Source organism: Lagenorhynchus albirostris, chromosome 15, assembly GCF_949774975.1.
Source record: "Lagenorhynchus albirostris chromosome 15, mLagAlb1.1, whole genome shotgun sequence".
Taxonomy (NCBI): Eukaryota; Metazoa; Chordata; class Mammalia; order Artiodactyla; family Delphinidae; genus Lagenorhynchus; species Lagenorhynchus albirostris.
The window spans coordinates 1,754,808-1,780,976 of NC_083109.1; the positions used below are offsets into that span (position 1 = coordinate 1,754,808).

At 67.1% G+C, this 26,169-nt stretch overlaps 2 protein-coding genes across 4 annotated transcripts in view; one reads left to right on the forward strand and one right to left on the reverse strand.

The window, feature by feature from the left end:
* LAMA5 (laminin subunit alpha 5) overlaps nucleotides 1-19,343 on the forward strand; it is a 52,336-nt gene extending 32,993 nt beyond the window's left edge. For both annotated transcript variants that reach the window (XM_060122800.1, XM_060122801.1), the window contains 52 exons: nucleotides 976-1,073; nucleotides 1,161-1,362; nucleotides 1,472-1,598; nucleotides 2,148-2,287; nucleotides 2,829-2,944; nucleotides 3,022-3,230; nucleotides 3,544-3,748; nucleotides 4,011-4,155; nucleotides 4,343-4,483; nucleotides 4,593-4,754; nucleotides 4,940-5,041; nucleotides 5,146-5,229; nucleotides 5,818-6,048; nucleotides 6,575-6,688; nucleotides 6,912-7,039; nucleotides 7,266-7,346; nucleotides 7,468-7,682; nucleotides 8,118-8,218; nucleotides 8,452-8,632; nucleotides 8,721-8,870; nucleotides 9,251-9,402; nucleotides 9,471-9,581; nucleotides 9,774-9,885; nucleotides 10,320-10,490; nucleotides 10,666-10,862; nucleotides 11,098-11,214; nucleotides 11,322-11,476; nucleotides 11,740-11,881; nucleotides 11,982-12,084; nucleotides 12,700-12,810; nucleotides 13,619-13,798; nucleotides 13,895-14,043; nucleotides 14,123-14,293; nucleotides 14,393-14,529; nucleotides 14,614-14,767; nucleotides 14,934-15,067; nucleotides 15,142-15,304; nucleotides 15,376-15,498; nucleotides 15,593-15,741; nucleotides 15,832-15,964; nucleotides 16,038-16,184; nucleotides 16,289-16,419; nucleotides 16,511-16,675; nucleotides 16,762-16,891; nucleotides 16,971-17,116; nucleotides 17,197-17,389; nucleotides 17,481-17,645; nucleotides 17,751-17,913; nucleotides 18,037-18,170; nucleotides 18,244-18,337; nucleotides 18,508-18,627; nucleotides 18,787-19,343. In XM_060122800.1, the coding sequence (XP_059978783.1) occupies nucleotides 976-1,073; nucleotides 1,161-1,362; nucleotides 1,472-1,598; nucleotides 2,148-2,287; nucleotides 2,829-2,944; nucleotides 3,022-3,230; nucleotides 3,544-3,748; nucleotides 4,011-4,155; nucleotides 4,343-4,483; nucleotides 4,593-4,754; nucleotides 4,940-5,041; nucleotides 5,146-5,229; nucleotides 5,818-6,048; nucleotides 6,575-6,688; nucleotides 6,912-7,039; nucleotides 7,266-7,346; nucleotides 7,468-7,682; nucleotides 8,118-8,218; nucleotides 8,452-8,632; nucleotides 8,721-8,870; nucleotides 9,251-9,402; nucleotides 9,471-9,581; nucleotides 9,774-9,885; nucleotides 10,320-10,490; nucleotides 10,666-10,862; nucleotides 11,098-11,214; nucleotides 11,322-11,476; nucleotides 11,740-11,881; nucleotides 11,982-12,084; nucleotides 12,700-12,810; nucleotides 13,619-13,798; nucleotides 13,895-14,043; nucleotides 14,123-14,293; nucleotides 14,393-14,529; nucleotides 14,614-14,767; nucleotides 14,934-15,067; nucleotides 15,142-15,304; nucleotides 15,376-15,498; nucleotides 15,593-15,741; nucleotides 15,832-15,964; nucleotides 16,038-16,184; nucleotides 16,289-16,419; nucleotides 16,511-16,675; nucleotides 16,762-16,891; nucleotides 16,971-17,116; nucleotides 17,197-17,389; nucleotides 17,481-17,645; nucleotides 17,751-17,913; nucleotides 18,037-18,170; nucleotides 18,244-18,337; nucleotides 18,508-18,627; nucleotides 18,787-18,917 (7,515 nt within the window). In that variant the 3' untranslated portion in view covers nucleotides 18,918-19,343. The remainder of the gene's footprint in view (nucleotides 1-975; nucleotides 1,074-1,160; nucleotides 1,363-1,471; nucleotides 1,599-2,147; nucleotides 2,288-2,828; nucleotides 2,945-3,021; nucleotides 3,231-3,543; nucleotides 3,749-4,010; nucleotides 4,156-4,342; nucleotides 4,484-4,592; nucleotides 4,755-4,939; nucleotides 5,042-5,145; nucleotides 5,230-5,817; nucleotides 6,049-6,574; nucleotides 6,689-6,911; nucleotides 7,040-7,265; nucleotides 7,347-7,467; nucleotides 7,683-8,117; nucleotides 8,219-8,451; nucleotides 8,633-8,720; nucleotides 8,871-9,250; nucleotides 9,403-9,470; nucleotides 9,582-9,773; nucleotides 9,886-10,319; nucleotides 10,491-10,665; nucleotides 10,863-11,097; nucleotides 11,215-11,321; nucleotides 11,477-11,739; nucleotides 11,882-11,981; nucleotides 12,085-12,699; nucleotides 12,811-13,618; nucleotides 13,799-13,894; nucleotides 14,044-14,122; nucleotides 14,294-14,392; nucleotides 14,530-14,613; nucleotides 14,768-14,933; nucleotides 15,068-15,141; nucleotides 15,305-15,375; nucleotides 15,499-15,592; nucleotides 15,742-15,831; nucleotides 15,965-16,037; nucleotides 16,185-16,288; nucleotides 16,420-16,510; nucleotides 16,676-16,761; nucleotides 16,892-16,970; nucleotides 17,117-17,196; nucleotides 17,390-17,480; nucleotides 17,646-17,750; nucleotides 17,914-18,036; nucleotides 18,171-18,243; nucleotides 18,338-18,507; nucleotides 18,628-18,786) is intronic.
* Nucleotides 19,344-19,564: 221 nt separating this feature from the next.
* On the reverse strand, nucleotides 19,565-25,623 carry ADRM1 (ADRM1 26S proteasome ubiquitin receptor). 2 transcript variants are annotated; one of them, XM_060122803.1, is made up of 10 exons: nucleotides 25,470-25,623; nucleotides 24,494-24,707; nucleotides 23,675-23,791; nucleotides 22,259-22,382; nucleotides 21,632-21,718; nucleotides 20,945-21,026; nucleotides 20,489-20,721; nucleotides 20,238-20,395; nucleotides 19,992-20,094; nucleotides 19,565-19,785 (listed from the first exon to the last, which is right to left on the reverse strand). In XM_060122803.1, the coding sequence occupies exons 2-10, from the start codon at nucleotides 24,704-24,706 to the stop codon at nucleotides 19,679-19,681; spliced, it is 1,224 nt and encodes a 407-aa protein (XP_059978786.1). In that variant the 5' UTR covers nucleotide 24,707; nucleotides 25,470-25,623; the 3' UTR covers nucleotides 19,565-19,678. The 2 variants fall into 2 exon arrangements, with proteins under 2 accessions (XP_059978786.1, XP_059978785.1); XM_060122802.1 differs by lacking the exon at nucleotides 25,470-25,623 and adding an exon at nucleotides 24,959-25,192.
* Between the last annotated feature and the right edge of the window lie 546 nt (nucleotides 25,624-26,169).

The following is a 26,169-nucleotide window of genomic DNA, read 5'->3' on the forward strand; positions in this document are numbered from 1 at the left end:
CAGTAAGTGACAAAATGGGTGATGTCGTTCTCGTCAGAGTGTTACCTAGTCTCACTGTTACGTTTCCCTAGGCCTTTAAAAGTTTTATCAGAGTATCATATGCACGTATTTTTATGAAAGTGTCAAATATTGAAAGCAGACTTGCAACAACAAAGCGTAATCGCACGCCCCACCTGCGCACTTCTCTTTCTACTTTCCGGAGTCAGTCCGTTTCTTCCACGTTGCTAAGTAACGCATGCTACATTGCTTCCTCCTAATTTTTCGACATCGGAACCCCTGCGGTTCTGTCCTCATGCACACGCGGCGCTGTAATCGTGGGCTGGGACACTTTAGGCTCTCCATGGAGCTGTACCCACAGCCCAGTACCCAGGCCAGGAAGCAACATGGCCCCACCCCTGACGCCACTCAGCCAACCCCCCCCCCCCCGCCCGCCCCAGCCAGGGTAACTGCCTCCAGACGCTGACAGCACCGCCTAGTTTGCCTATTCTGGAACTTTCTATAATTGGAGTCACACAGGTGTTCCTTTGCGCTGCCTCTTTGGCCGACGCCCTGGTAGGGATGGATGGAGCTGTCGCCATGGTCACGTGGTATTCTGTCTTCGCTGTCGGGTTTTTCTAGACCCCCTGAGGTGTCACGTTTTACCGTATCTGTCACACACGTTTCTTCGCCGTGGTAGACGGTACAGGACGGAGATGCCTGCTCACGAACCCCCGCTCGCTGAGCGCCCGCCTGTGCCGGGTCCCCGGCCCCGTGACCACAGAGGGCGGTGGAGCGCAGTGGGAGGAAGAACGGCCTCCGGGGGAGCTGGGAGGTGCTGCAGGCCCAGAATCCACAGCTGAGGGCTGGGGTCTATGCAGCTGGAGGAGAGGCAGGCGGAGTGGGGGCCGGGGGTCGGTGCAGAGAGCGGGACCGGCCCGGCTGCGGGTGTGGTCGGGCCGCTCCTGCTGCCACACCCACACCTGTCCCTTTCTGCAGCACAGTGCCACCCTGGTGCCCGCGGAGACCTTCAGCTCAGAGTTCGTGGAGCCCCGCGTCCGCTGCATCAGCAGTCACGGCGCCTTCAGCCCCAGCAGGTAGTGGGGCCGGGGGCGGGAGCCCAGGGCAGCGGCAGGGCGGTGGCCGGGACTCGAGGACTCACCCCTGTGTTCCCCACCCCCCAGTGCCGCCTGCCTGCCCTCCCGCTTCCCGAAGCCGCCGCAGCCTGTGGTGCTCAGGGACTGCCAGGTGCTGCCGCTGCCGCCCGGCCTCCCGCTGACCCACTCTCGGGAGCTCACACCGGGCGCGCCCCCGCCTGGGCCCCAGCCCCGGCCCCCAACTGCTGCGGACCCTGACGTGGAGCCTACCCTGCTGCGCCACCCCCAGGTGTGGGCCGGGGCCGGGAGGGGCCGGGGGGGGTGGCTGGGGTGGGACTTGCAGCCCCTGATACTCCTGCATCTCTGCCCACTCACCGGAGCTGCTCCCCCCGGCGCAGGGCACTGTGGTCTTCACCACCCACGTGCCCGCCCTGGGCCGCTACGCCTTCCTGCTGCACGGCTACCAGCCGGCCCACCCCGCCTTCGCTGTGGAGGTCCTCATCAACGGGGGTCGTGTGTGGCAGGGTAAGCAGAGGGGCGGACCCGGGGCGAGGAGGCTCTCGGGGGTCTCGTCCACACGGCCCGTCGCGTGATACCACACACGACGTGGATGGGGCGCGTGCCGGGTCCACAGCTCACGGGCCGTGGCTCGGTGCCCGCTGTCTGGCTGTGACAGGGCTGCGTGCCCCATCCTGCCATCAGCTCTCACATGCGGTGCCCCAGGGCCCACTGTGTGTGGCAGGCCCTGCCCCTCACATTTGTTCACCCCGTCCTGTGCTCGCTGTGGGACCCGGGTCCGTGCACGTCTGTTGCATTCTGCTCTGACGAGCCCGGGGACCTACCTGCACCTCGTGGGGCCTCGTGTGTGACCACAGCCGACTCACGTAGCACAAGTGGGCCCAGCCACGTGGGTCTCCGGTGGGTCACGTGCGTGTCTTGTTCAGGGACGCGTGGTCCTCTGTGGGTGCTACCGTTGGGGTCTTCTCCTCCCTGGTGACTCCAGGAGTGTCCTGAGCCTGGGGTGAGGCGCTGTGTGTGTGCTGGGAACACTGACCTGCCTTTCCTCACCTCCAGGCCATGCCAACGCCAGCTTCTGCCCGCATGCCTACGGCTGCCGCACCCTGGTGGTGTGTGAGGGCCGGGCCGTCCTGGATGTGACCGACAGTGAGCTCACTGTGACCGTGCGTGTGCCCGAGGGCCGCTGGCTCTGGCTGGTGAGTTCTCGGGCTGGTGGCCGTCCTCCACCTGTCGTACCGCTGTCGGTCGCTCTGCCACAGCGTGTCCCCTGCTTGCCGCGGCCCAACCCTGGGCCAGGTGCCAGGGGCAGCAGCCTCTGGGGACCTCCAGGCCCATCACGAGAGGCTCCTGAGGGGATCCAGGAGCCAAGATATTGCCCAGCAGCTCTGGGGCCCTGCTGGTCAGAGTGGCCTTCCTGGAGAGGGAGGCGTCCGGCAAAAAGGAGTGGACAGGGTGCCAGGGGCCTGGGCCCTTCCTCACACTCCCCAAGCTTCCGTTTGGCCACAGAGGCTGGCCTCCCCTCTGAGTGGCCCCCAGGAGGGACCCAGCACCTGGCAGCCTGGCTGGGGCCCCGGGCCAGGGTGTGATACCGCCACCGCTGTCTTAGCTGCCCGGCCAGACCCTGGCCTGTGGCAGAGAAGCCCTGGCGTCGGCCCCTGTCGGTGGGCTCCGGCACCCACCCCCGACCTGGACCCTTCGCTGGGCCTGCGGGAAGGTGACCAGGCCTCGATGCTCTAGGAGTATGTGCTGGTGGTCCCCGAAGATGCCTACAGCCCCAGCTACTTCCAGGAGGAGCCCCTGGACAAATCCTATGACTTCATCAGCCAGTGCGCCACCCACGGTTACCACGTCAGGTGGGCCGGGCTCGGGGCCGGGGGCAGCAGGTAGGGGCCGGGCTGGGAGCTGGCCTCACCACCCGCCCTCACCCCAGCCCCTCCAGCTCGTCGTCCTGCCGCAACGCCGCCGCCTCCCTCTCCCTCTTCTATAACAACGGGGCTCGGCCGTGCACCTGCCACGAGGTGGGCGCCGTGGGACCCGCGTGTGAGCCCTTCGGGGGCCAGTGTCCCTGCCGCGCCCACGTCATAGGCCGTGACTGCTCCCGCTGTGCCACTGGCTACTGGGGCTTCCCCAGCTGCAGGCGTGAGTACCCCAGTCTGCGGGAACGTCCAGGGGTGCCTCCAGGAAACAGTGGTCAGGAGCATGTTCCTGGTGGACCGGCCCTGCCACGTCCTGTCTGCGAGGGCCCAGGCCTTCCAGGGCTGTCCAGGAGGTTCCGGGGACTAGGCAGCAGCTCTGCCCAGCTGACGCCACGTCAGAGGAGCTGCCTGGGGCTTGGGGCCCGGAGCTGGGTGGAACCAGGCTGGGGGTAGGGTGGCCTCGCCGCCCCCGCCATTCAGTGTCCCCAGGTCTGCCGTCGGGTCCCCTGACCGGGGCCTGTGCACGCGCCCCACAGCCTGTGACTGCAGCGGCCGCCTCTGTGATGAGCTCACAGGCCAGTGCATCTGCCCGCCGCGCACCGTCCCACCCGACTGTGTCATCTGCCAGCCCCAGACCTTTGGCTGCCACCCCCTGGTCGGCTGTGAGGAGTGTAACTGCTCGGGGCCCGGCGTCCAGGAACTCATGGACCCCACCTGTGATGTGGACAGTGGCCAGTGCAAGTGAGCACCAGGGTGCGGGTCCCCGTGGCCTCGGGGCAGTCCCGGGTCGCCTGCCACTGAGCCCTGAACCCATCCAGCCCCTGGTAGTGTCCCCAGCGCTCAGGGGGGCACCACCTTGGTGGGGGGCACCTCTGGTCTCTCGTGTCAGTGTGAGGGGCCGGGTGGAGGAGCCGAACCCTCCACGGCAGGTGCAGACCCAACGTGGCCGGACGCCGCTGTGACACTTGTGCTCCCGGGTTCCACGGCTGAACCCTCACGGCAGGTGCAGACCCAACGTGGCCGGACGCCGCTGTGACACTTGTGCTCCCGGGTTCCACGGCTTCCCCAGCTGCCGCCCCTGCGACTGCCACGAAGCAGGCTCTGCACCTGGAACATGCGACCCCCTCACAGGCCAGTGCTCTTGCAAGGTGAGGGCGGTCTGGGGCCAGACCTGCCGACACGACCCCACCCCGTCCTTCGTCTTGTCTTCTCAGCGGACTTTCGTCTCTCTGGGAGGTTGTAGGCACCTTTGGGACAGTCAGCCCAGTTGTGGGGTGACAGCCAACACGGGCACACGGCTGACCGCCCTGCCCTGTCGTGCCCTCCTGCCCCCAGGAGAACGTGCAGGGCCCGCGGTGTGACCAGTGCCGCCTTGGGACGTTCTCCCTGGACGTGGCCAACCCAAAAGGCTGCACCCGCTGCTTCTGCTTCGGGGCCACGGATCGCTGCCGGAGCTCCGCCTACGCCCGCCGGGAGGTGTGCGGGCAGGACTGGAGGGGACTCAGGGAGGGGGTCTGAGACATAGGACGGGGCCCTGTGATACGCGAGGGCGTGCGCCTGTGTTACCCACCCACGTGCCCTGCAGTTCGTGGACATGGAGGGCTGGACGCTGCTGAGTGGTGACCGGCAGGTGGTGCCCCACGAGCGGCAGGCGGAGGGAACACTGCTTCGCGCGGACCTGCGGCGCGTGCCTGAGGCCTTCCCCGAGCTGTACTGGCAGGCCCCACCCTCCTACCTGGGGGACCGGGTGAGCAGGCCAATTGGCCCCTGGGAGGGCACCCAGAAGGTGTCCAGGACCTCCTGGAGGCCTGGGGGGGCCGGCAGTGAGGATGCTGGTGTCCAGGGAGGGATAGGGTGCCTAGAACCACTGCCGTCGACTCTGGGCCCGTGGACGGGGTCTGGCCAGGTCGCATCCCTCTGTCTGGCTTCCAGGTGTCGTCCTACGGTGGGACCCTCCACTACGAACTGCACTCGGAGACCCAGAGGGGAGACGTGTTCATCCCCACGGAGAGCAGACCAGATGTGGTGCTGCAGGTGGCCCACCGGGTGGTCTTGGCAAGGGCGGGCAGCGGGCACAGCCGAGCCGGGACCGTGGGCAGCCCGATTCCTGGCCCTCATCCGCCCACACGCCTCCCCAGGGCAACCAGATGAGCATCGCGTTCCTGGAGCCAGCATACCCGGCGCCCGGCCACGTTCACCGCGGGGAGCTGCAGCTGGTGGAGGTGAGCAGCCGTCTCTGGCCCCCAAGGCTGCAGGGGCTGCTCTCCGTGTAAGAAAACAGGGTCCAGGAGTGGGCGGGACCCTCGTCAGCGCGCCTCTTTTCTGGTTCCCTGTGGGGGTAACGCTCCTGGGCCGAGTGCTGGCTTGCAAACCCCTGATCCCTGACGGGTGAGCAGCTCCTCTGACACCTGGCCCTGGGGTTCCCTCTGCAGGCCACCAGCTTGTGTCTTTCGTCCATTTCCTTTCCGAGGGGTTTCGTGTTATTCCTGAGGTTCACCCTGTGTCCTGGCTTCAGAGCTGCGATCGTCTTGTTTTAGTCTGTACTCTTGTAGCCTGTGTCTTTCTGTAAGATCTTTTCTGATGAACAGACGTTCTTGCATTTGATGTACTCAAGTCGTTCATTTTTCATTTGCAGTTAGTGCTTTCGTGCGTCAAAGTCTTTGCCTCTCAGATCAGACGTCACTCACCTGTACCGCGTGTCCCCCCCCATGTGTCCTGCGTGCCCCCACCCCCCCGCGGGAGGGTCTGTCCTGGGCTCCTGTTGCGCCCCGCTGCGGCGGCCGCACTGAGGCCCTGTCATGGCCGCGCAGGGCAATTTCCGGCACATGGAGACGCGCAGCGCTGTGTCCCGCGAGGAGCTCATGATGGTGCTGGCCGGCCTGGAGCAGCTGCACATCCGCGCCCTCTTCTCGCAGACCTCCTCAGCCATCTCCCTGCGCAGGGTGGCGCTGGAGGTGGCCAGCGAGGTGGGCGGGGGACCTCCGGCCAGCAACGTGGAGCTGTGCATGTGCCCTGCCAACTACCGTGGGGACTCGTGCCAGGTGAGGTGGCGGGGGCAGGCACCGGGCTGCCGGGCTGCCGCCGACGGGTCGCCCTGCCCCACGTGCGCACGTCCACCCTCCCCCGAGCGTCCACGCCTGGCCTCCGTCTCCATCTCACTCCACCCCTCCTCCTACCAGCTGGGTGTCACGCTCCCGGCAGCTGACCTTCCCACCACAGGCTGAGCCGGCCACTTGCTCATCCGTCTGTTAATCCGCTGTCACCTGCCCCCTGCCCGGCCCCCCGTGCACGCAGCTGGTCTTCATCTGTTCAGTGCCCAGTCCGTCCTACGTCCATGGTTTACCCAGACAGCATCACCGAACCCCCCTCCCCTCCCTCCGCCCGCCTGGAAGAGGTGTTTGGAGGAGAACAGGAGGTGGTCCCCTGAGCCCGTGGCATCTGCGTGGCTTTATGGGCGGTGACTGTGCCTTCAGCGGTCGGTCAGGCTCAGGAGCGGGGTCCCCGGCTGCCCCCACACCAGGCTGGCCCCGCCTCCTTTCCTGACTGTTGATGCCCACCCGCCCCCAGGAATGCGCCCCTGGCTACTACCGGGACGTCAAAGGTCTCTTTTTGGGTCGCTGCATCCCCTGTCAGTGCCATGGCCACTCAGACCGCTGCCTCCCTGGCTCGGGTGTCTGCGTGGTGAGTGGGGCCCCGCAGGGGAGGGCGGCCACCAGAGGCGCAGGGTAGGGAAGACCAGGGGGCCTTTGGTCAGTAGTTACGGGTACGCTGAGGTCTGGGGGAGGGGAGGGGCTCTGGGCAGGGCACCTGCTGGCAGTGGGCGGAGTCCTGCAGGGTGGGGGTGGGGGAGCTGGCGGGAAGCGAGGCCTCCGCCGTCGGTGCTGATGTGTCCCGTCTGCCCCAGGGCTGCCAGCACGACACCGAGGGTGACCACTGCGAGCGCTGCCAGGCCGGCTTCGTGCGCAGCGGACCTGAGGACCCTGCGGCCCCCTGCATCAGCTGCCCTTGCCCTCTGGCTGTGCCTTCCAACAAGTGAGCTGGGCCACAGCCCCTCCAGGGCCCCGGCCATTGACTGGTGGACCAAAGTCCTTAAAGACCCGGAATGGAATACCACCACCCCCTACCTGGTTGGGTCAGCACTGCCCTCTGTGGAGGCCGGGGCATCCGGGGTGGGCCCATGAAGTGGGGGACCCCCCCCCGCTTACCTGGTGCTCACCTGGAGCGTGCTGGGGTGTAACGACCACCTCCGTCTCTGCAGCTTCGCCACGGGCTGCATCCTGCGAGGTGGCCGCGCCCAGTGTCTCTGCAAACCCGGCTATGCTGGGGCCTCCTGCGAGCGGTGAGCTGGGCAGGCGGGTGCCTGACTGGGGCGGGGTCTGCGTGCGTGGCCCCGGGGACGCTGCGTGGCCCCGGGGACGCTGCGTTGCCTGCCAGCACCAGCCATGATCCCGCCCCACCAGGTGCGCACCCGGCTTCTTTGGGAACCCCCTGGTGCTGGGCAGCTCGTGCCAGCCCTGCGACTGCAGCGGCAACGGCGACCCCAACATGCTCTTCAGCGACTGCGACCCCCTGACGGGCGCCTGCCGCGGCTGCCTGCGCCACACCACCGGGCCCCGCTGCGAGAGCTGCGCCCCCGGCTTCTACGGCAACGCCCTGCTGCCCGGCAACTGCACCCGTAGGCAGGGAGGGCGGGGCTGAAGGGCCCCTGGGTGTCCCACCCGGAGCAGGCTGTGTCCCGGGCCGGGCCCAGCGTGGACAGGGTGGACCCGACCAGGCCCCCAGGACTCACGGTCAGGCGACCCCACGGCCAGGCCGAGGGTCACTTGGGGACTCTGGCCTCTCCTGAGGGAGGGCACCCCACGAGGGCTCTGACGGGTCCTCTGGCTGAGCCCAGGCTGCAGGGGAGGCGGGCACAATGGGCCGGTGAGCAGGCAGCTGCATGGTTTGGACCTAGGTGGAGCAGGGAGGGGATGAAAAGTGAGGGCCTGGGGGCTTCACTTGGGGCAGGATGGAGATGCGTGTGGAGTAGGTGCCCAGTAAGGGCTTCCCGGGGTGGGAGGGAAGAGGCTGGGTGGGGGTCAGGGCTACTGTCACAGCCACCCTCCTGCAGGGTGTGACTGCTCCCCGTGTGGGACGGAGGCCTGTGATCCCCGTAGTGGGCGTTGCCTGTGCAAAGCGGGTGTGACCGGTCAGCGCTGCGACCAATGTCAGGTAGCGCTGCCAGGGTGGGGCGGGGCCTTGATTTTGTGGGTGGGGCCTTGGTGTGGGGGTGGGGTTTTGTGGCTGTGGGGCGGGGCCTTGGCGTAGGGGCGGGGCTCGGGGCCAGAGGGATGGGGTATGGGTGTAGGGGCAGGACGTCATGGCTGGAGGTGCAGGCTCTCAGGGCTGAAGGAAGCTGGGTCTTACGAGCTGGGCAGAGCCCTGACTGCAGTTTGTGCCCCCAGGAAGGACACTTCGGCTTTGAGGGCTGCGGGGGCTGCCGCCCGTGCGCCTGTGGCCCAGCTGCCGAGGGCTCCGAGTGCCACCCCCAGAGCGGGCAGTGCCACTGCCGGCCCGGGACTGGGGGTCTCCAGTGCCGCGAGTGTGCCCCCGGCCACTGGGGGCTCCCTGAGCAGGGCTGCAGGCGTGAGTGCGGGCCGGCGGGACACCTCGGGGCAGCAAGGAGTACCCCAGGGCCCTCAGCCGGCCACTCACCCCACCCCTCCCACCCCAGGCTGCCAGTGCCAGGGCGGCCACTGTGACGTCCACACGGGCCGCTGCACGTGCCCCCAGGGGCTCAGTGGGGAGCGCTGTGACACCTGCAGCCACCAGCACCAGGTGCCCATGCCAGGAGGGCCTGGGGGCCACGGCGTGCACTGCGAAGGTGTGTGCCTGCCCTCCCCACTGCCCCAGCCGCCTGGCCACACCCGGCTCCCCCGCCCCTCCCAACTCCATCTGGGATGGTGCCGGTCCCAGCGCCATGCTGACTCGGTGACCCCGACGTTCACCTCCACCTCCAGATCAGTTCTCTGGTCCCAGCGCTCCTTGTCAATTTTCTGAGAGACCCCAAGGCTGTCCTCCTGTTGACCCTGAGACCCCCACGCTGACCTCTGCAACCCCTAACCTCGTAACCCTCAGCCCAGCTCAGTACCCCGTTCCATCTCCGTGACCCCTAGTGACCCGCTTCTAGCTCGCCGACCCCATGACTCTCTGGTGGTCTCAGGCCCACCCCTCACCCCACGCCCACCTGCCCCCTGCCCTCAGTGTGTGACCACTGTGTGGTGTTGCTCCTGGACGACCTGGAGCGGGCTGGTGCTCTCCTCCCCGCCATCCGGGAGCAGCTGCGTGGCGTCAATGCCAGCTCCGTGGTCTGGGCCCGGCTGCACAGGCTGAACGCCTCCATCGCCGACCTGCAGGTACTGCCCGGCCCGGCCCCCAGCCTCCCCTGCCCAGGTCGCAGGCTCTCACCTTCCCCTCCCCGCAGAGCCAGCTCCGGAAACCTCCTGGCCCCCGTCATGAGACTACACAGCAGTTGGAGACACTGGAACGACAGACCTCAAGCCTCGGGCAGGACGTGCAGCAGCTGGACGGCCAGGCAGGCGCCTGGGGAGCCCTGCCCCAGAACCTACCCCCTGGAATGCTCCTCCTCCAGGAAAGCCCTTTCCCGGGACTGCTTTCTCTCAGCAGACTCCTCCCCAAGAGGCCTCTCTCCCCGGGCCCCAAACCATCCAGCGTCACCCCTGACCCGCAGCTCAGCCTCGAGGCCTGATGGGTACTTCATCCACAGGCCACAGGGGCCCGAGCCCAGGCCGGCCAGCTTTTGGACAGCACCGAGGCCACGCTGGGCCGGGCACAGACGCTGCTGGCAGCCGTCCGGGCTGTGGACCGCGCCCTGAGCGGTAGGGGCTGGCCCACCTGGGCAGGGCGGGGAGAGTCAGGGCAGGGGGCGTGCCTCCAGGGGGCTCGGCCTTGAAGAACCGGCACGTTTGGATGTTTAGACAGGGAGATGGGCCTCGGCCGCGGAAACAGTGGGTCCGGGCTGGGAGGTGGGGGCACGCGGGCCCCACAAGACGGGCCAGTGCCCCCGCCCACGGGCTGAGCAGACGGCAGTGCTGGGGATCCTGGGGGGGCGCCCTGGGAGGTGAGGGGGTGTGGCGAGAGGGCCGGCGGCCTGGAGCCAGGAGCTGGGGGCCGTCCGGGGCACGCCGGCTTACACGGGGGTTAGCTGAAGATGCTTGACTGGGCGTTTCTAGCTCGGAAGCTAGTGGCAGAGGTGTGCCCGGGCAGCAGGCCAGCCCTGGGCCCTGACAGCCCGTTCCCCAAACCCACACAGAGCTCGAGTCCCAGACGGACCGCCTGTCACCAGCCAACGCCTCAGCCCTATCGGGTGAGCAGCTGCGCCGGACACTGGCCGAGGTGGAACGACTGCTCCAGGAGATGCGGGCCCGTGACCTGGGGGTTCCGCGAGCCGCCGCTGAGGCTGAGCTGGGGGAGGCCCAGAGATGTGAGTGGTGTCAGCCCCAGCAGGGCAGAGACGGGAGGGGTGAGGACCCGGCTGGGGGCTCTGGGGCTGAGGTCAGCCTGGAGTGGCATCCCGTCAGCTTGGGAGGGTGGACGGGGACTGGCAGGCACCAGGAGTCACTGCCCAAGTGACCGTTCCTGCCCTGGGCCTTGGCCAGTGCTGGCCCATGTGCAGGAGCAGCTGAGCAGGCGCTGGGAGAGGAACCAGGCGCTGGTAGCACGCACCCGAGACCAGCTGGCCCAGCACGAGGCCGGACTCATGGACCTGCGGGAAGCCCTGAACAGGGCGGTGGGCACTACACGGGAGGCGGAGGAGCTCAACAGCCGCAACCAGGAGCGGCTGGAGGAAGCCCTGGTAGGGAGCCTGCCCCGCGACCCCCGGCCCCGCCCCCTCCTCCCCCAGCCCCGCCCCCTCCTCCCCCAGCCCCGCCCCCTCCTCCCCCAGTCCCGCTCCCTCCTCCCCCAGTCCCGCCGCCCCCCCCTCCCTGCTCACTCTCATACTCATCATCCGCTACCCTGTCACCCCACCCCTTTATTTTCCTGTCTCATCCTTGTTCTATCATGTCTTTCTCACTCCCCATCGTCTCCAGCAACGGAAACAGGAGCTGTTCCGGGACAACGCCACTCTGGGGGCCACTCTACAGGCCGCCAGAGACACCCTGGTCCGGCTCACTGAGCTTCTGCGCGGCATGGACCAGGCCAAGGAGGTGAGCACTCCCCCCTCCCAAAGGGCTGCACGCTGAGCGGGGGCAGATCAGGTGGGGGTGAGTAGGGGATGGGGACGAGGGTCCCACCTAAGCCCACCCACCCCCAGGAGTACGAGCACCTTGCTGCCAGCCTGGACGGGGCCCGGACGCCCCTGCTCGAGAAGATGCGGGCCTTCTCCCCGGCGAGCAGCAAGGTGGACCTGGTGGAGGCCGCCGAGGCCCACGCGTGGCAGCTGGACCAGCTGGCGCTCAACCTTTCCAGGTACTGGGCCCAAAGAGGGTGCCCGGGGGCGTGCAGCCAGGGCCTGGAGGTGGCCTAGCTGGTCTGGGAGGGCTCTTAGAAGGAGAGGCCGGTGTCCCTGCAGGGGCCGGGCAGAAGTCTGGGCCCAGGGTGGCAGGAAGAAGCAGGACAGGCACACAGGGCGGTGCAAGGCCGGGAGTCTAGAGCCGCCAGGCAGGCGGAGGCCCGTGAGGTGGGCGGAGCCCCCACCCGCACCCTAGGATTCTCCCCGCTTCCCCTCACAGCATCATCCAGGGAGTCAACCAGGACCGCTTCATCCAGCGGGCTGTCGAGGCCGCCAACGCCTACAGCAGCATTCTGCAAGCCGTGCGGGCCGCCGAGGGTGCCGCCGGCCAGGCGCAGCAGCAGGCGAGCCGTATATGGGCGGTGAGGCCCCAACGCCCCCCACAGCCCCGGCGGGAGCCCCTGTTCCCTTGCAGCTCCACCGGGCAGGTGTGAACTGCATCCTGTTTCTCTGTGTCTACAGGTAGTCGTGCAGCGGGGCCTGGCGTCCCGAGCCCGGGAGCTGCTGGCGGACAGCAGTGCCCTGGAGGAGGCCGTCCTTGGGGAGCAGCGGAGGCTGGGCCTCGGTGAGTGCCGGGTCCAGCTGGGCGTCCGGGCTCCGTGGGGACCCTCGCCTTCCGGCCATGTGGGTTGTGACCGTGTGAACCAGGGTCGCAGCTGCCCTCGGTGGGAATTTTCCCCACTGCTCGGCAAGTGCGTCCCTGGGAGCTCTGCGAAGGCCCACCACCTCCCCTGGCCTCGTGACAGGCCCCCGGGACGTGGAAGGGCCTGGGGAAGGGGACGTGGGGCCCAGCTCATGGTTTCCCTGATGTCCTGGCTGAGGGCCGTGTGCATGCCAGGCCGTCGAGGAGGAGCGGGTGGGGAGCGGGCAGTGGGGTGCGCCCTCTGCTGCTAGCACCTCAGGGCACTGGTGGCCACGAGCAACGGCTCAGCTTTTCTGAGCCTCCATTGCTTCACCTGTAAAATGGGAATAACTGCCTTGGCTGTGGGCCCAGGAGGCTGCGCCAAGACTTGGGCACCAGGACCACCCCCTGAGCCGAGGGCCCTCGTGTCCACATGTCTCCGTCTGACCGTGTGCGTGTGAGCCTTAATCCTTCCTGGTCAGGAGGGAGGACTGAAATGGGCTGCACCTGTACCCTGGGGGCGGGGGCTCCTCGGGACTGAGGCTGCCTGCCCCGCAGCGTGGGCCACCCTCCAGGGCACCGGGACCCGGCTCCGCGATGCCCGGGCCAGGAAGGAACAGCTGGCGGCCCGACTCCGGGAGGTGCAGGCCATGCTGGCTATGGACACAGGTAGGGTGGGTCTCCTTCCTGCCCCCGCCCTCACTGCTTGTCCCCAGAGCTGAAGAGACACCTGTCCGGATAGACATCAGCCAGTCTGTCCAGTAGGCTCTGATGGGGGACGTGTTCACACTTGTGCCATCCGGAGTGGTGGCCGGGGCGGCTGAGGGGGACCCCTGTGTGGGCAGCTCCAGCCCTGGGGACCCTTCCCAGCCCTGGGGATCTGCTTCTGGTCGGAGACAGATGCCAAACGAACGTAGCCCCGGGCAGCAAGTGAAAACTGGAAGGGGCAGGAAGCGCGCGGAGAGAGGTGGCGCGGGGCAGGCGGGAGTGTGCGGCAGGGACTTGGGGCATCTGGGGGAGGTGGGGAGGGGGGAGGTGGAGGCAGCAGCAGAGGCCAGCGTGGCTGGAGCTGAGGGCTTGGGGGCCGGGGGGCCAGGAGGGCTCAGGGCAGAGGAGGGATCCCTGCCGACTCGAGAGTCGACCTTCCCCACAAGCCTGGGTTGGGGCCACGGGGACTCGGGGGGGGTGCGCTCAGGAGAGATGGTGTTGGCGGGGGTAGGGGGGCATGGGGAGGCGGGGCTGAGCCAACACTGGGTGACCCAGCTGTGGCGAGAGAGGCTAGCACAGGAGGAGCCGTCTGGGAGAGGACGGAGGGTGCGTTTCCACCGCGCTGAGGCTCTCACGAGATCGGGGGCGGGGGTGACATCCCTGTTGCTGGTCTTGGCATGGGGGTCTATAGTGGTCTCCCCAGATGGGGATGAGGCCCCCCGATGGTCCTCACTTGCCCCCCGCTGAGCCTGCACACTGCCTGCCACAGACGAGACAAGCAAGAAGATAGCCCATGCCAAGGCCGTGGTCACCGAAGCCCAGGACACGGCCGCCCGCGTGCAGTCCCGGCTTCAAGACATGCAGAAAAACGTGGAGCGGTGGCAGGGCCAGTACAAGGGCCTGCAGAGCCAGGACCTGGGCCGGGTGGTGCTCGATGCAGGCCGCTCAGGTGGGCCCTGACGCACAGTGCCCTGACAAGAGGGCGGGCTGGGGTGCGGAGGCCGGGGCTCAGGGCTGCCTCCCCACATCCGCTCCCCCCCTGCAGTGTCCACCCTGGAGAAGACACTGCCGCAGCTGCTGGCCAAGCTGAGCCTCCTGCAGAACCGTGGGACGCACAACGCCAGCCTGGCCCTGTCGGCCAGCATCGGCCGCGTGCGGGAGCTCATTGCCCAGGCCCGGGGTGCTGCCGATAAGGTGCGTGCGAGTGCCAGGGCCAGGTGGGCGTCTGGGAGACCAGGAGGCAGACGCTGATGGGCTCTGTGCCCCCACTCAGGTCAAGGTGCCCATGAAGTTCAACGGTAGCTCAGGGGCGCAGCTGCGCACCCCTCGGGACCTCGCCAGCCTCGCCTCTTACACGGCCCTCAAGTTCTACCTGCAGAGCCCAGAGCCGCCGCCCGGCCAGGTCGCCGGGGACCAGTTTGTGCTGTACATGGGCAGCCGCCAGGTAGCGGGTGGGCTCGGTGGGCTGGGTGGAGCTGGGCGCCAGGCCGGAGCGGGTGGCCCACGCCGGGTCCCTGTCCCGCTGAGTCTCCTGCCACCACAGGCCACCGGCGACTACATGGGTGTGGCTCTGCGTGGCCAGAAGGTGCACTGGGTGTACCGCCTCGGGGCGGCAGGCCCCACGGCCCTCAGCATCGACGAGGACATCGGGGAAGAGTTCGCAGCCGTCAGCATTGACAGGTGGGAGGCCCGGCCCTCACGGTGCTCCCCCCACCGCCAGCGTGACCGCGCGGCCACGCCTCCCTCTCTTACTTCTGCCCTCAGGACGCTCCAGTATGGCCATATGTCTGTCACAGTGGAGAATCAGATGGTCCAAGAGACCAAGGGTGATACGGTGGCCCCTGGGGACGAAGGGCTGTTCAGTGTGCAGCCGGATGACTTTGTCTTCTACGTGGGAGGCTACCCTGGCAACTTCACGGTGAGCCCGGTGCGGCCTGGGTGCGCGGCCACCCCGCCCTGCACCCCTGTCCCAGGAAGTCCTGCTCAGGGTCTGGCTTCGGTCCGTCGTGCTGTAGCCCGAGTTCCTCCCCTTGGGTCGGTCCTGGGCGGGGAGGCTCCCTGACCATGTGCTGTGCCCACCACAGCCTCCCGAACCCCTGCGCTTTCCCGGCTACCGGGGCTGCATCGAGCTGGACACGCTGAACGAAGAGGTGGTCAGTCTCTACAACTTCGAGAAGACCTTCCAGCTGGACACAGCCGTGGATAAGCCTTGTGCGCGGTACGTGCGGCCTGACCCCCACCTCACCGCGGCTCGGCCCGCCCTCGGCTGACCCTGCCCCCTCTGACCCGCAGCTCCAAGTCGACCGGGGACCCGTGGCTCACGGATGGTTCCTACCTGGACGGCTCCGGCTTCGCCCGCATTAGCGTGGAGAGCCAGCTAAGCAACACCAAACGCTTCGAGCAGGAGCTGCGGCTCGTGTCCTACAGCGGGATCCTCTTCTTCCTGCGGCACCAGGCACGTCCGCCGTCCCCACGGCCCGGCCCGCCAGCCCGCCCGGCCCACGCTGACCCTCCCCTCCCCCCCAGGACCAGTTCCTGTGCCTGGCCGTGCGGGAAGGCAGCCTCGTGTTCCTCTACGACTTCGGCGCAGGCCTGAAGGAGGCCGACCCGCTGCAGCGCCCGCCGCCTCTGACCACGACCAGCAAGGCGGTAGGGCTGGGCTCGGGGAGGGCCCGGCGTGGGGAGGGGCAGGGGGGTCGCAGCTCTCGCCCTGAAGGTGCCACCCCGTGCTGGCGCTTCCCAGATCCAGGTGTTCTTGCTGGGGGGCAGCCGGAAGCGCGTGCTGGTGCGCGTGGAGAGGACCACGGTATTCAGCGTGGAGCAGGACAGCACGCTGGAGCTGGCCGACGCCTACTACCTGGGGGGCGTGCCACCCAGCCAGCTGCCCCCGAGGTGAGCACTGGCCCTGGGGTGGGGCAGGCGTGGTGGGCAGGGCCTGGGAGAGGCCACCCCTGACGCTCGTCCCGCGGACCCTCCCCGCAGCCTGCGGCAGCTCTTCCCCTCCGGAGGCTCGGTGCGCGGCTGCATCAAGGGCATCAAAGCTCTGGGCAAGTACGTGGATCTCAAGAGGCTGAACACGACGGGCATCAGCTCCGGCTGCACCGCTGACCTGCTGGTGAGCCCCCTCCCTCCCCCAGTTGCGCGCCCTCTCCGGCCGCCGCGGGCCCTTACGGTCACCCTGCCCGCAGGTGGGACGGACCATGACTTTCCACGGCCACGGCTATCTGCGCCTGGCGCTCCCCAGCAACGCCGTGCCCCTCACGGGCAACGTCTACTCCGGCTTCGGCTTCCGCAGCAGCCAGGACAGCGCTCTGCTCTTCCACCGAGAGTCCCCGGTGCGTCCGCCCCGCCACCTCTGGGGCAGCAGGGCGGGGCTGGTGGCCCAAGGGAGGGAGTCTGGGCCCCCGGCCTGGCCCGCTGACCTAGCCACTGTCCCCAGACCGGGCCATGCGAAGTGTCCCTGCAGCAGGGCCACGTGACCCTCCGGCTTGCAAGGACCGAGGTGAAAACGCGACGAGGCTTTGCCGACGGGGCCCCCCATTATGTCACTTTCTACAGCAACGCCACGGGGTGAGTCCGGCTTACCTGGCCTCTCCAGGGAGGGGGCACAGTAGAGCCGGGGTCGGGGGCAGGGCGGGGGAAACACTGCTCTCCTCGCCAGGGTCCGGCTCTATGTGGACGACCAGCTTCAGGAGATGAGGCCCCACCGGGGGCCGCCACCCCAGCCCCAGCCTGAGGGGTCGAGTCAGCTCTTCCTGGGGGGCTTGCCCAAGTCTGACGCCCTCCATAACTTCACTGGCTGCATAAGCAACGTTTTCGTGCTGCGGTGAGCTGAGCGGGCCCCGGGAGGGCTGGTGACGACCCACCGGCCCGGCCCAGCACCGACCGGCACGTACCCCCTGCCCTCCGCAGGCTCCTGGGGCCGCAGCGCGTGTTTGACCTGCAGCAGAACCTGGAGGGTATCAACGTGAGCTCAGGCTGCGTCCCGGCCCCTCGCACCCAGGCGCCAGATCAGAGCCCGCGAGGACTGCGGGCCACGAAGGTGGGGACAAGGGGCTGGGGTAGGCAGAAGGTGGCCTCCATGCATTCCTGCATTCCCTCATCCCCATCCGACCCCCCAGGCCTCCCGCCGCAGCCGGCAGCCCGCCCAGGACGCTTCCTGCTCGCCACCCTGGCCCCGCAGGGCCATACGAGATGCCTACCAGTTTGGGGGTCCCCTGTCCAGTCACCTGGAGTTTGCACACGTCCCGCCCCCCACCAGTGACTGGTAAGGCCAGGGCCGGCGGTGGGGAGAGGGGGCTGCTGGGGTAGGGGCAGCCTCGGCTGACGCGCCCGCCTGGCTTCCAGGTCGCAGCTCTCCATGCTCATCCGCCCGCACGCCCCCCGAGGGCTCTTGCTCTTCGCTGCCCCCCTGACGGCCAGCAGCCCTTCCCTAGCCCTCTTCCTGAGCCACGGACGCTTCGTTGCTCAGACGGAAGGCCCTGGGCCCCAGCTCCGAGTCCAGAGCCGCCAGCGTTCACGGACTGGCCGGTGGCATACAGTGAGGGGCTGGGGAGAGGGGACGCAGGGGCGGGGTGGGGTGGGGCACTGGCCCTGCGGGCTCCCATCCTGACGTGCCTTCCCACTCCCAGGTGTCCGTGCGTTGGGAGAAGACTCGGATCCAGCTGGTGACGGACGGGGTCTGGGCCCAGAGCCGGGAGGGGCCGGGCCGGCGGCACCAGGGGGAGGAAGGCCCCCGGCCACACACTCTCTTTGTGGGGGGCCTCCCTGCTGGCGGCCACAGCCCACAGCTCCCGGTGAGAGCCACCTCGCCCCTGCCTCCCACCCCTGCCCCGCTGGACGCTCTCCGCCCTCCTCGGCACCCCAGGCACCTGACCCAGCTCACCCCTGTGCCCATGCAGGTGGCCATCAGCCGCTACGGGTTCAGTGGTTGTGTGAAGAGACTGAGGTTGGACGGCCAACTCCTGGGAGCTCCCACCCGGGTGGTGGGGGCCACACCTTGCTTCTCCGGTCCCCTGGAGAAGGGCCTGTTCTTTGCAGGCAGCGGGGGAGCCATCACTCTAGGTCTGTCCCCTGCTGGCGTCCCCCAGTCCCCTACGTGCCTGGGCTGGGGTGGGAGTGACGCCCAGAACAGGGCGGCGGGGCCTGGGGCCGAGGCCTTCCTCTTCTCACGGCCCCTCCCTGCAGACACCCTGGGGGCCACACTGCCTGACCTGGGCCTGGAGCTGGAGGTGCGGCCCCAGACAGCCACCGGCCTCGTCTTCCACTTGGGTCGGGGCCCAGCACCCCCCTACCTGGAGCTGCGGGTGCTGGGGAGGCAGGTAAGCGGGTTGGGCCGCAGCCTCAGGGCGAGATCTGGGTTGGTAGGGCCCTCCTGACCTGCTGCTGCCCCAGGTCCTGCTGCGGGCAGATGACGGTTCAGGCGAGTTCTCCACACTGGTGACGCTCCCCGAGGCACTGTGTGATGGGCAGTGGCACCACCTAGCAGGTGAGCTGGGCCCTCCTGACCCCACCCCCGCTGGGGGCAGCTGTAGACCCCTGGGGCGGGGGTCGGGCAAGGACTCAAAAGCCGGAGCAAAGGGGCAAAGGGCCCCGATCCTGTGGCTGGCTGGTGAGGGGCGCCCCAGCCCAGCCACAAGGAACACCTGTGCCCGGCAGTGACCAAAGGCGGGAACAGGCTCCGGCTGGAGGTGGACCTGCAGAGCAACCACACCCTGGGCCCCGCGCCGGCCGCCCCGGCTGACGCCCCAGTGCCGCTGTACCTCGGGGGCCTGCCTGGTGAGTGTGGCCTCGGCCTGGGGGCAGGGGGAGGGAGGAAGGCTGTCCCTGGGGACCAGGCACTGGGGTCACCCTGCTTTCCACCCCGGCGGGGAGACCGAAGCCTGGTGGGATGCCGGCCTCTGCTCCAACCCGTCTCCCTCCCTCCCCCACCCCCAGAACCCTGGACGCAGCCTCCAACCTACCGCGGCTGCATGCGGAATCTGGTGGTGAACCAGGCCCTGGTCTCCTGGCCTCGTGCTGCGGGCGTGCAGGGGGCAGTGGGGGCCAGCGGCTGCCCAGCCACGTAGCACAGCTGCCCCTCTGGGACCCCAGCCACCAGCTCCAGCAGCCAGGAGAGGGTTTTCAGAGCCCCCAGGCCCAGAGCCCCGAGGCAGGCCGCCCCATCGGGCAGGGTCCTCCCCCACCCTGGAACCCCCAGCCCCTCCACACAACCTGCTGACAGACAACACGCCCTCGGCCGATTTTTCAGATGGTTTGTGTATGTTTGTTCATGTAGACTGCAGATTCTCCGGGTGATGAGTCCTATTTCTGGGAATGGTTTAAGTTATGTCTGACTTTCTAAGGGAAAGGGTAAAACACTGCAAAATGGGGGTTTTATATTTTTTATCTTTCAGTTTAATTATGAAATTTCCCTTCCACCAATTTTTAATGGGAGCTCTGTAAGTCATTCATCCGTGCTTCTTGAAACAAAAATTAAAGTCACTTCTGTGTAACCGAGTGTCAACTTTAAATGGAGAAAAAGAAAAGCAGTCCAGCGGGTCTGGAGGTCCGAGGCGAGCAGAGCGCTCACGTGCGGAGCCCCTCCCCCAGCACGCCGGTCCCTCAGAGTCAGTCAGCCAGTCAGAAGCGGGACCTGGAGGGGCTTCTCCCGATGACAGGGGGACGGACGGGGCCGTCACGACCCACCCCGGGCACGCAAACCAGAGTTGGCAGATAAAAGAGAAGACTTTTATTGATGAGCAAGTTGGGACAGAGGTGGGAGGGGCGCGCTCACACGCCCCCGCTGAGGCCGCACGGCCGGGCGGCCAGCCCTCTGACAGCAGGCGACTCAGTCCAAGCTCATGTCCTCCTCCTCGTCCTTCCTGTCCTGCCCGCCGCCCTCCTGCTGCTCGGGGCTGGCACTGCTCTGCATGGCTTTGGCAAATGCTTCCACATCTAAAACCAATGTAAAAGCACGAGGTGACCTTTCTAGGCCCTGGCTTGGCCCTGCTGACCAGGGGGCTGGGAGGTGGAAATCAGATGGCGGCCAGGGCCATGGGGACAAGCCAGCCCCGAGCTCCACAAACCAGCCGGGGAGGCCTGCGCTTTCAAATGCAAGAACACCACCTCTGCCTCGACCGAGGCGAGGGACAAGTACTCACCGCCCTTGTTGGCGGCCTCCACGGCCTCCGCAGGCAGCCCGAACTGGCACATGAGGGGCCCCAGCTGCCCCGAGGCCAAGGCCGCGCTGAACATGCCCAGGGCCTGCAGGGAGAGCCAGGCGCCTGAGTCCGCAGAGAACTGGGGAGCCACAGGGGCAGGGGTGCTCAGCACTGCGGGGGCTGTGCTGCCGTGGGCAGTGCCCCCCACTGCGAGCACACAGCGGGGCACCCGGGCCACGCGCCTACCTGCTGGAACTGGGGCGAGGTCAGCGTGTTCTGGATCTCCTCCGCGGTCTGCGGCAGCGACTCCCCAGACGGCAGGTAGGGCAGTAGGCGCTCCTGGACATCCGCGTTGGCAAGGATGGGGGCCATGATCTCGGGCGTCAGCACGCTGGCCAGGTCCACTGGGGCACAAGCAGGTGGCCATCGGTGGGCAGGCCGGCAGGGGGCAGCAGGCACCTTCACCCCCCAGCCTGGGGCCGACGAGCACGTGTTACCTTGCTGGCTGCCTCCTGGCCCGGCCGGCACGTTCATAGTGGCTAGAATGCTCTGAAGGTCGCTCAGCTGGATGGGCTGGGTCGGGCTGGCGGCCGTGCTGGCTCCATTGCCTGGACTGGGCGCGGGGCTCGGGCTGCTCACCGAGGCAGCTGCTGGAGCGGAGGGGGCTGGGGTGGCGCGCGTGGAAGGGGCGGTGGAGGACGGGGTGACCGCTGCCGACGGGCTCCGGGAGCTGGGAAGAGTGAGGCCAGCGCTGCAGCGGCTACGCGCCCACCAAGGCGCCACAACACGTCGGTCCTGCCCCAGTCCTCGTGCTGCCAGGGCCCCAGGAGAGCCTGAACCACGAAAAGGGACGGACCCTCCCCAGATACCTATTTTGTCCTTCGGCACCTCCTACATCTGGCCCCCGTGGAGGAGGGGACACGGCCACGCCAGATGTGCGGCGTGAGGCTCACCTGGGGGAAGAGCTGCTCGCTGGAGGCCCTCCACTCCCCAGTAGGCTGGCCAGGCCCGGCCCCGTCAGCGCCCCCAGGCCACCTACCAGGAGCAAGGAGACACAGCTCACACATCACGTCCTGCTGGAGGGCCAGGGCCCGCACCCCCCCCCCCAGCCCAGGAGCAGAAAGGCCCCGCACTAAAGCCAGTGGCCGAGCAGGGGAAGGTGGGGACCACAGCAGGCCCGCGGGGGCCCAGGAGCAGCGACTCCTCAGGTGTGTCCTGGCAGCTGAATCTGCTAATCAGACCACCTCTCCGTCCCGTGACCCTACTGATGCACCTGGGTTCAAGGTAACGTGGAGTTCAAATCCCGTACAAGTAACCAGTGTTTCCAAAGTGTCCCAGAAACACGAGCCTGACAGGAGCTGGCAGCAGGCAGGCCAACCCAGGAGACCAGGGGCCCCGAGCACGCGTTCCCAGGCCCAGCACCTCAGCCAGCCATGCTCCCCCGAAGTATGGAACTGGGTCCTCCCTGGGGGCCCTGGAAGGCCTTGCCCACCCAGCTCCCAGGTCAAACCCTAAGGCAAAGCAGCCCCCTCCCCAGGGAGGCCAGGGCCCAGAACATGCACAGGTGCCGCTCAGAACCAATGAGAAGCGGCAAGGCGTCCAACTCCAAAGCAAGCTCGCGCGGGCCCGCGGCCCCTCACCCAGTCCTCCGAGGCCGGCGGGGCCGATGAGCTGCATGAGCTGGCTGTGGCTCATGTTCCCCAGCAGGCTCTGCAGGCCGCCCTCACCTGCAAGACAGGAGGCGCTCAGGCCCGGGCCTCCAGCTGTGCGCACGCCCGCTGCCACGGTCCAGGGCCGGCCCCCACCTCGGCTGCCCCGAACTGTGTGGCGAGTGTCTCCCGACACGAGCCAGCGCAGTAGGGCTCGTACACCGCTTCACCACGTGGAGGTGGGAGCACCGAGGGGGAACTGCCGAGAGGAGCTTCTAACCTGGACACCTCTACTTCCATTAAAAACCACCGGCCCAGGGCTTCCCTGGTGGGGCAGTGGTTGGGAGTCCGCCTGCCGATGCAGGGGACGCGGGTTCGTGCCCCGGTCCGGGAGGATCCCACATGCCGCGGAGCGGCTGGGCCCGTGAGCCATGGCCGCTGAGCCTGCGCGTCCGGAGCCTGTGCTCCGCAACGGGAGAGGCCACAGCAGTGAGAGGCCCGCGTACCATTTAAAAAAAAAAAAAAAAAACCAAAAAGCCACCGGCCCGCACCCGCAGGGATCCACGTTGGCAGAAAGCTACTCTGACCTCACCGCGCATCCGGGAAGGGGACCATTACCGCCCAGCGCAGACAGCTCGTGGCCTGCGCTTCCGCTTGCCCCCAGAGCTCCAGGCATCGGCGGGTTGTTCAGATACTCGTTGACCTTCCGGCAGTGCTCCTCGTCCTGGTCCGTCTTGGGCTCCTGCGGGGAGGACACGGCAGCAGGCGCAGCTGAGCAGCCACCCATCAACAACCATCCTGACAAGGGACCTGAGGCCTGGAGAGGTGCCACCTGTCCGCGGCCACAGCAAGGAGAGGCCCCGGCGGGGCGCACGGGGACAGCAGCCTGATGTGCCCGCTGGGGCTGTGCGAACACCCATTTTACAGGCGGGGAGACTAAAGCACTAGGCGCGCTCAGCACAGGGCAACGCCCTGACCCTCCAGACGCGGTTGTTTCCGCGACCGTCTAAAACCGCAAATCCTTCAACACGTGTACTGCTGTGAAATAACCCTGCTACCGCACCACTGTCCACTGACCAGCCCGTGGCCCTCCAGGGTTAGCTGGGCACTGACTCTGAGCGCTTGGGTGTGGGCAGCGGGGCATCAGGCAGCGCCACCCTGTGGGCACCCCCAGAACTGTGAGACAAAGCACCCAAGAGTCACCGAGCGTGTGTGCAGTGGGCCTGCAGGGTCATGGGGTGGGGGCCGGGGGAGGCACACAAGACACAGCCCTAACCTCAGAGCAGAGGGGAGCAGAAAATGCAGTGGCTGGTGTGAGTCTGACAACTTTTCTTGGCGAAACTGTGGAGAAACGAGCTCTACACCAGCGACTGGCAAACCACGACCCCGTCTGTGTTTGCAAATAAAGTTTTACTGGAACATGGCTGCGCCCATCCATTTACTTCCCGTCCACGGCCACTATCACACTACCTCAGCAGGTGCAACACAGACCATCCAGCCCACAGAGGGAAACCTTTCCTGCCCTGTTCTAGAAGGTGCTGGGGGGAGGGCAGCAGTACAACCTCTGTCAAAACTACAAACGCAGGTGCATACCCACTGCACGAGCAAGTCCACTTCCAGTGGGTACGAGGACGGCCCGGTGCACTGCCACCCAGAGACCCACAGAGCACACCACGGGAGAAGAGGCAGGACAAGGGACACCGCACAGGCTCACCCCTGCTTTTGGTCCAGGCTGCTCATGACCCTGGGTGGGGGGGCCCCTGGGAGACGAGCAAACCACAGGCAGAGACAGGACCCAGCCTGGAAATCACTCCTGTCGGTCAGCCAGGGAATTCCATCCTCGAAAGGACACCCAAAGCCCAGCTACAAGTGTCTGGACTCTGGCGGAGCCTGTCCCCAATGCCCCCCACAACAAGGCGATACACTGGAATCCTCAGGTTCCACGGCAGCACGGTCAGCACCGGCTGGTCTGTGAAGGCGAGTTCGACCATCCGCTGAAGAAGCTTCTAGACTAACTGTACGACACCTACACACCTGCATCCAGAAGAAGAGGCGTTTGGACCCCGCCTTGAACTTGAGCACGTAGACCCTCCCGCTGGGGCACTGCGGCACGCGCTTGAACTCGCAGTCGTCGGGGAAGATGATCAAGTCCTAGAGAGCAGCACACGAGCAGAGTCAGCTCCACGAAAACAGCACTGCCGAGCCCCAGAACCTCCAGGAAAACAGGCTGGACCCTGTGCCTAAGTGAGTGCGGGTGCGGGGAGAGGACACGGGACACAGACGCCGACAAGTCGCCAAGCCCGTCACCAGCAGGGTCTCTGCAGGGCAGACAAACGAGGGTCTGAGGCACCGCACGAAGGCCATGAGGGCTGAACAGGGAAGGAGGGCTTCCGGCTCCTGAAGGATTTCTAACAGAGACGTTTTGGGAGCAACATTCCAAGATGAATTAAAAAGTCAACTCTGACCTGCTCTCGAACCTACGAAAAACGATTTAGTCTGAAGAACAAAGAACACTAAGTAAGATGACTGCTAGAGAAAGCTTTCTGGAGGGCTGTGATAAAGATCAGGATTTTTACATGGTTTCTCCAATTCTAGGCACCTAATCTTCAGTTTTAAACATACATACACAGATGGGAGAAATCTATATAATCATTGAGGCTAGGAAGCCCCACAGGCAGAAGAAAACAGCTGATGAGGGCACTAAACTAATGGATCCACGCATCCCACCAACACACGCCAAACTGGGAAACAGCTGCTCTGTGCCCCAAGCATGGTGCCCTCCTGTACAAACCACGCTGTCCTGACGACTGGACGGGAGTCCTTAGGATGAGGTTCAGGCTCCCAGACACTTACGTCTTCCACGTTCCCCGATGTCCTGTCTTTCCAGCAAAAGTGAATGAGGGAGTCATCCGTCTGCTGAATGTACACAAGCCCTTTCCGTTTATCTGGGGTGACAGTAGTTCCTTTCAATGACATTTTTCCGGCCCGAAACTCCACCAAATACTTGTTGGAGGACCCACGGGAGCCTGGCACCAGGCTTGGAAACAGAGCGCCTGAAGTCGTCATCCTGAAAGAGGGACCAGCATGCAGAGCCGGTCACTACCGTAGCACCTCCAGATGCGACGCGGGAACGGGAACGGGCAGAGGGAAAGGGCCTCTCTCTGAAGCCCAGGCTGTCCCCTGCTGGGGGCAAGGGGACAGGCCTCAGCCGCCCCACAGCTGCTGCCGAACTCCTCCTGGGGTGGACCGACCCCACGGTACCTGAGCCCGTGGAGCCAGGTCCCCAGCTTCTCGTGGTTCTCAAACAACGAAATTTACCTCTGCATCTAGACCCCATCACAGCGGGAGACCCTCGCCAACACCACCTTCCGTACTTTTTAAATAAACTGTCCTTTAACCTGCGGCTCCGAAAGATTTAAAACCTCGATCTGGGCAGGCACACCGCTAACCACACTGAATGGGAGACCACACTTGGGCCTAAACCTAGTTTCCATCGGACACACCGCCAGTGAACTGCAGCGCGGCCGGCTCGCTCCCTTCTGAGACAAAACACGAGCACCTGGGGAAACGCAGGCCCGCGGCCGGCCGACCCGCTCCCACCCGCAAGCCCCACCGCCCGACGCCCTCGGCTACGGCCGCGGCAGGCCCGGGGCGGCGGCCGAGCTGCCCGAGAGGCAGGCCCCGAGAACCCCGGCCCGCGCTCGGCCCCCGACCCGGCGCCCAGCCTCTCCAGCCCCCGCCGACCCGGCGCCCGCCCGGGGGCCGCCGAAGGCGCAGGCCCCGCCCCTGGCCGCCTCCGTAACCGTCCCCGCCCCCGACGACCCCGCACCTGGGCCGCGCCGAGACTCGGCAGAGAGGCGCCGTCAGGGCTCGCTCTTCCTCCTCGGCGCCTGCCGGGCCCCGCCGGAAGCCCTCGCTTGCCCCGCCCCGCCTACCGCTCTCGCCGCCGATTGGGCCCCGTCAGGTGAGGGACGGGCGCTGGCCCGCTGACGATTGGTGAGGGCGGCCGCCCATTGCGCCGCCAGACCCGCCCCCGTGCCGGCGGCTCTCTTCCGGCGGAAGCGCGGGCCGGCAGCGTGCGGGCCAGAGCGGCCTCTATTGTTGCTGTGTCATAGGGGCGCGGCGGCGGCCCCTGGCGGCGGCGCCGGGAACGGCGAGTAGGGCGCGGGCCGAGCGGTGGGCATTGGACCCGGGACCCCCGGACCGCGGGGCTGGCCGAGCGGGGGCACCTGCGGGGAGCGGGGCGGGGTCTCTCAGGTTCGCGTCCCGGGGGGAAGGTGACCGACTGCAGCCCCGGACGCTGGCGCGTGGGCCCAGCGCCCTCCGGACGAGCGGTGGTCTCGTGGGGGCGCGTGCGGCGCACAACGCGGGGTTTAGGCAGTGGTCCGGCCCCGCGCCCCCAGACCCCGCTCAGTAACTGCCCCCCATCCTCCCCGGGCCCTGGGGATCCCCCAGACCCCCTATAACGGTGACGACATAGCTGCCCCCCTGTCGTCCCCTGGGCCCTGGGGGGTCCCCCAGCCCTCCCC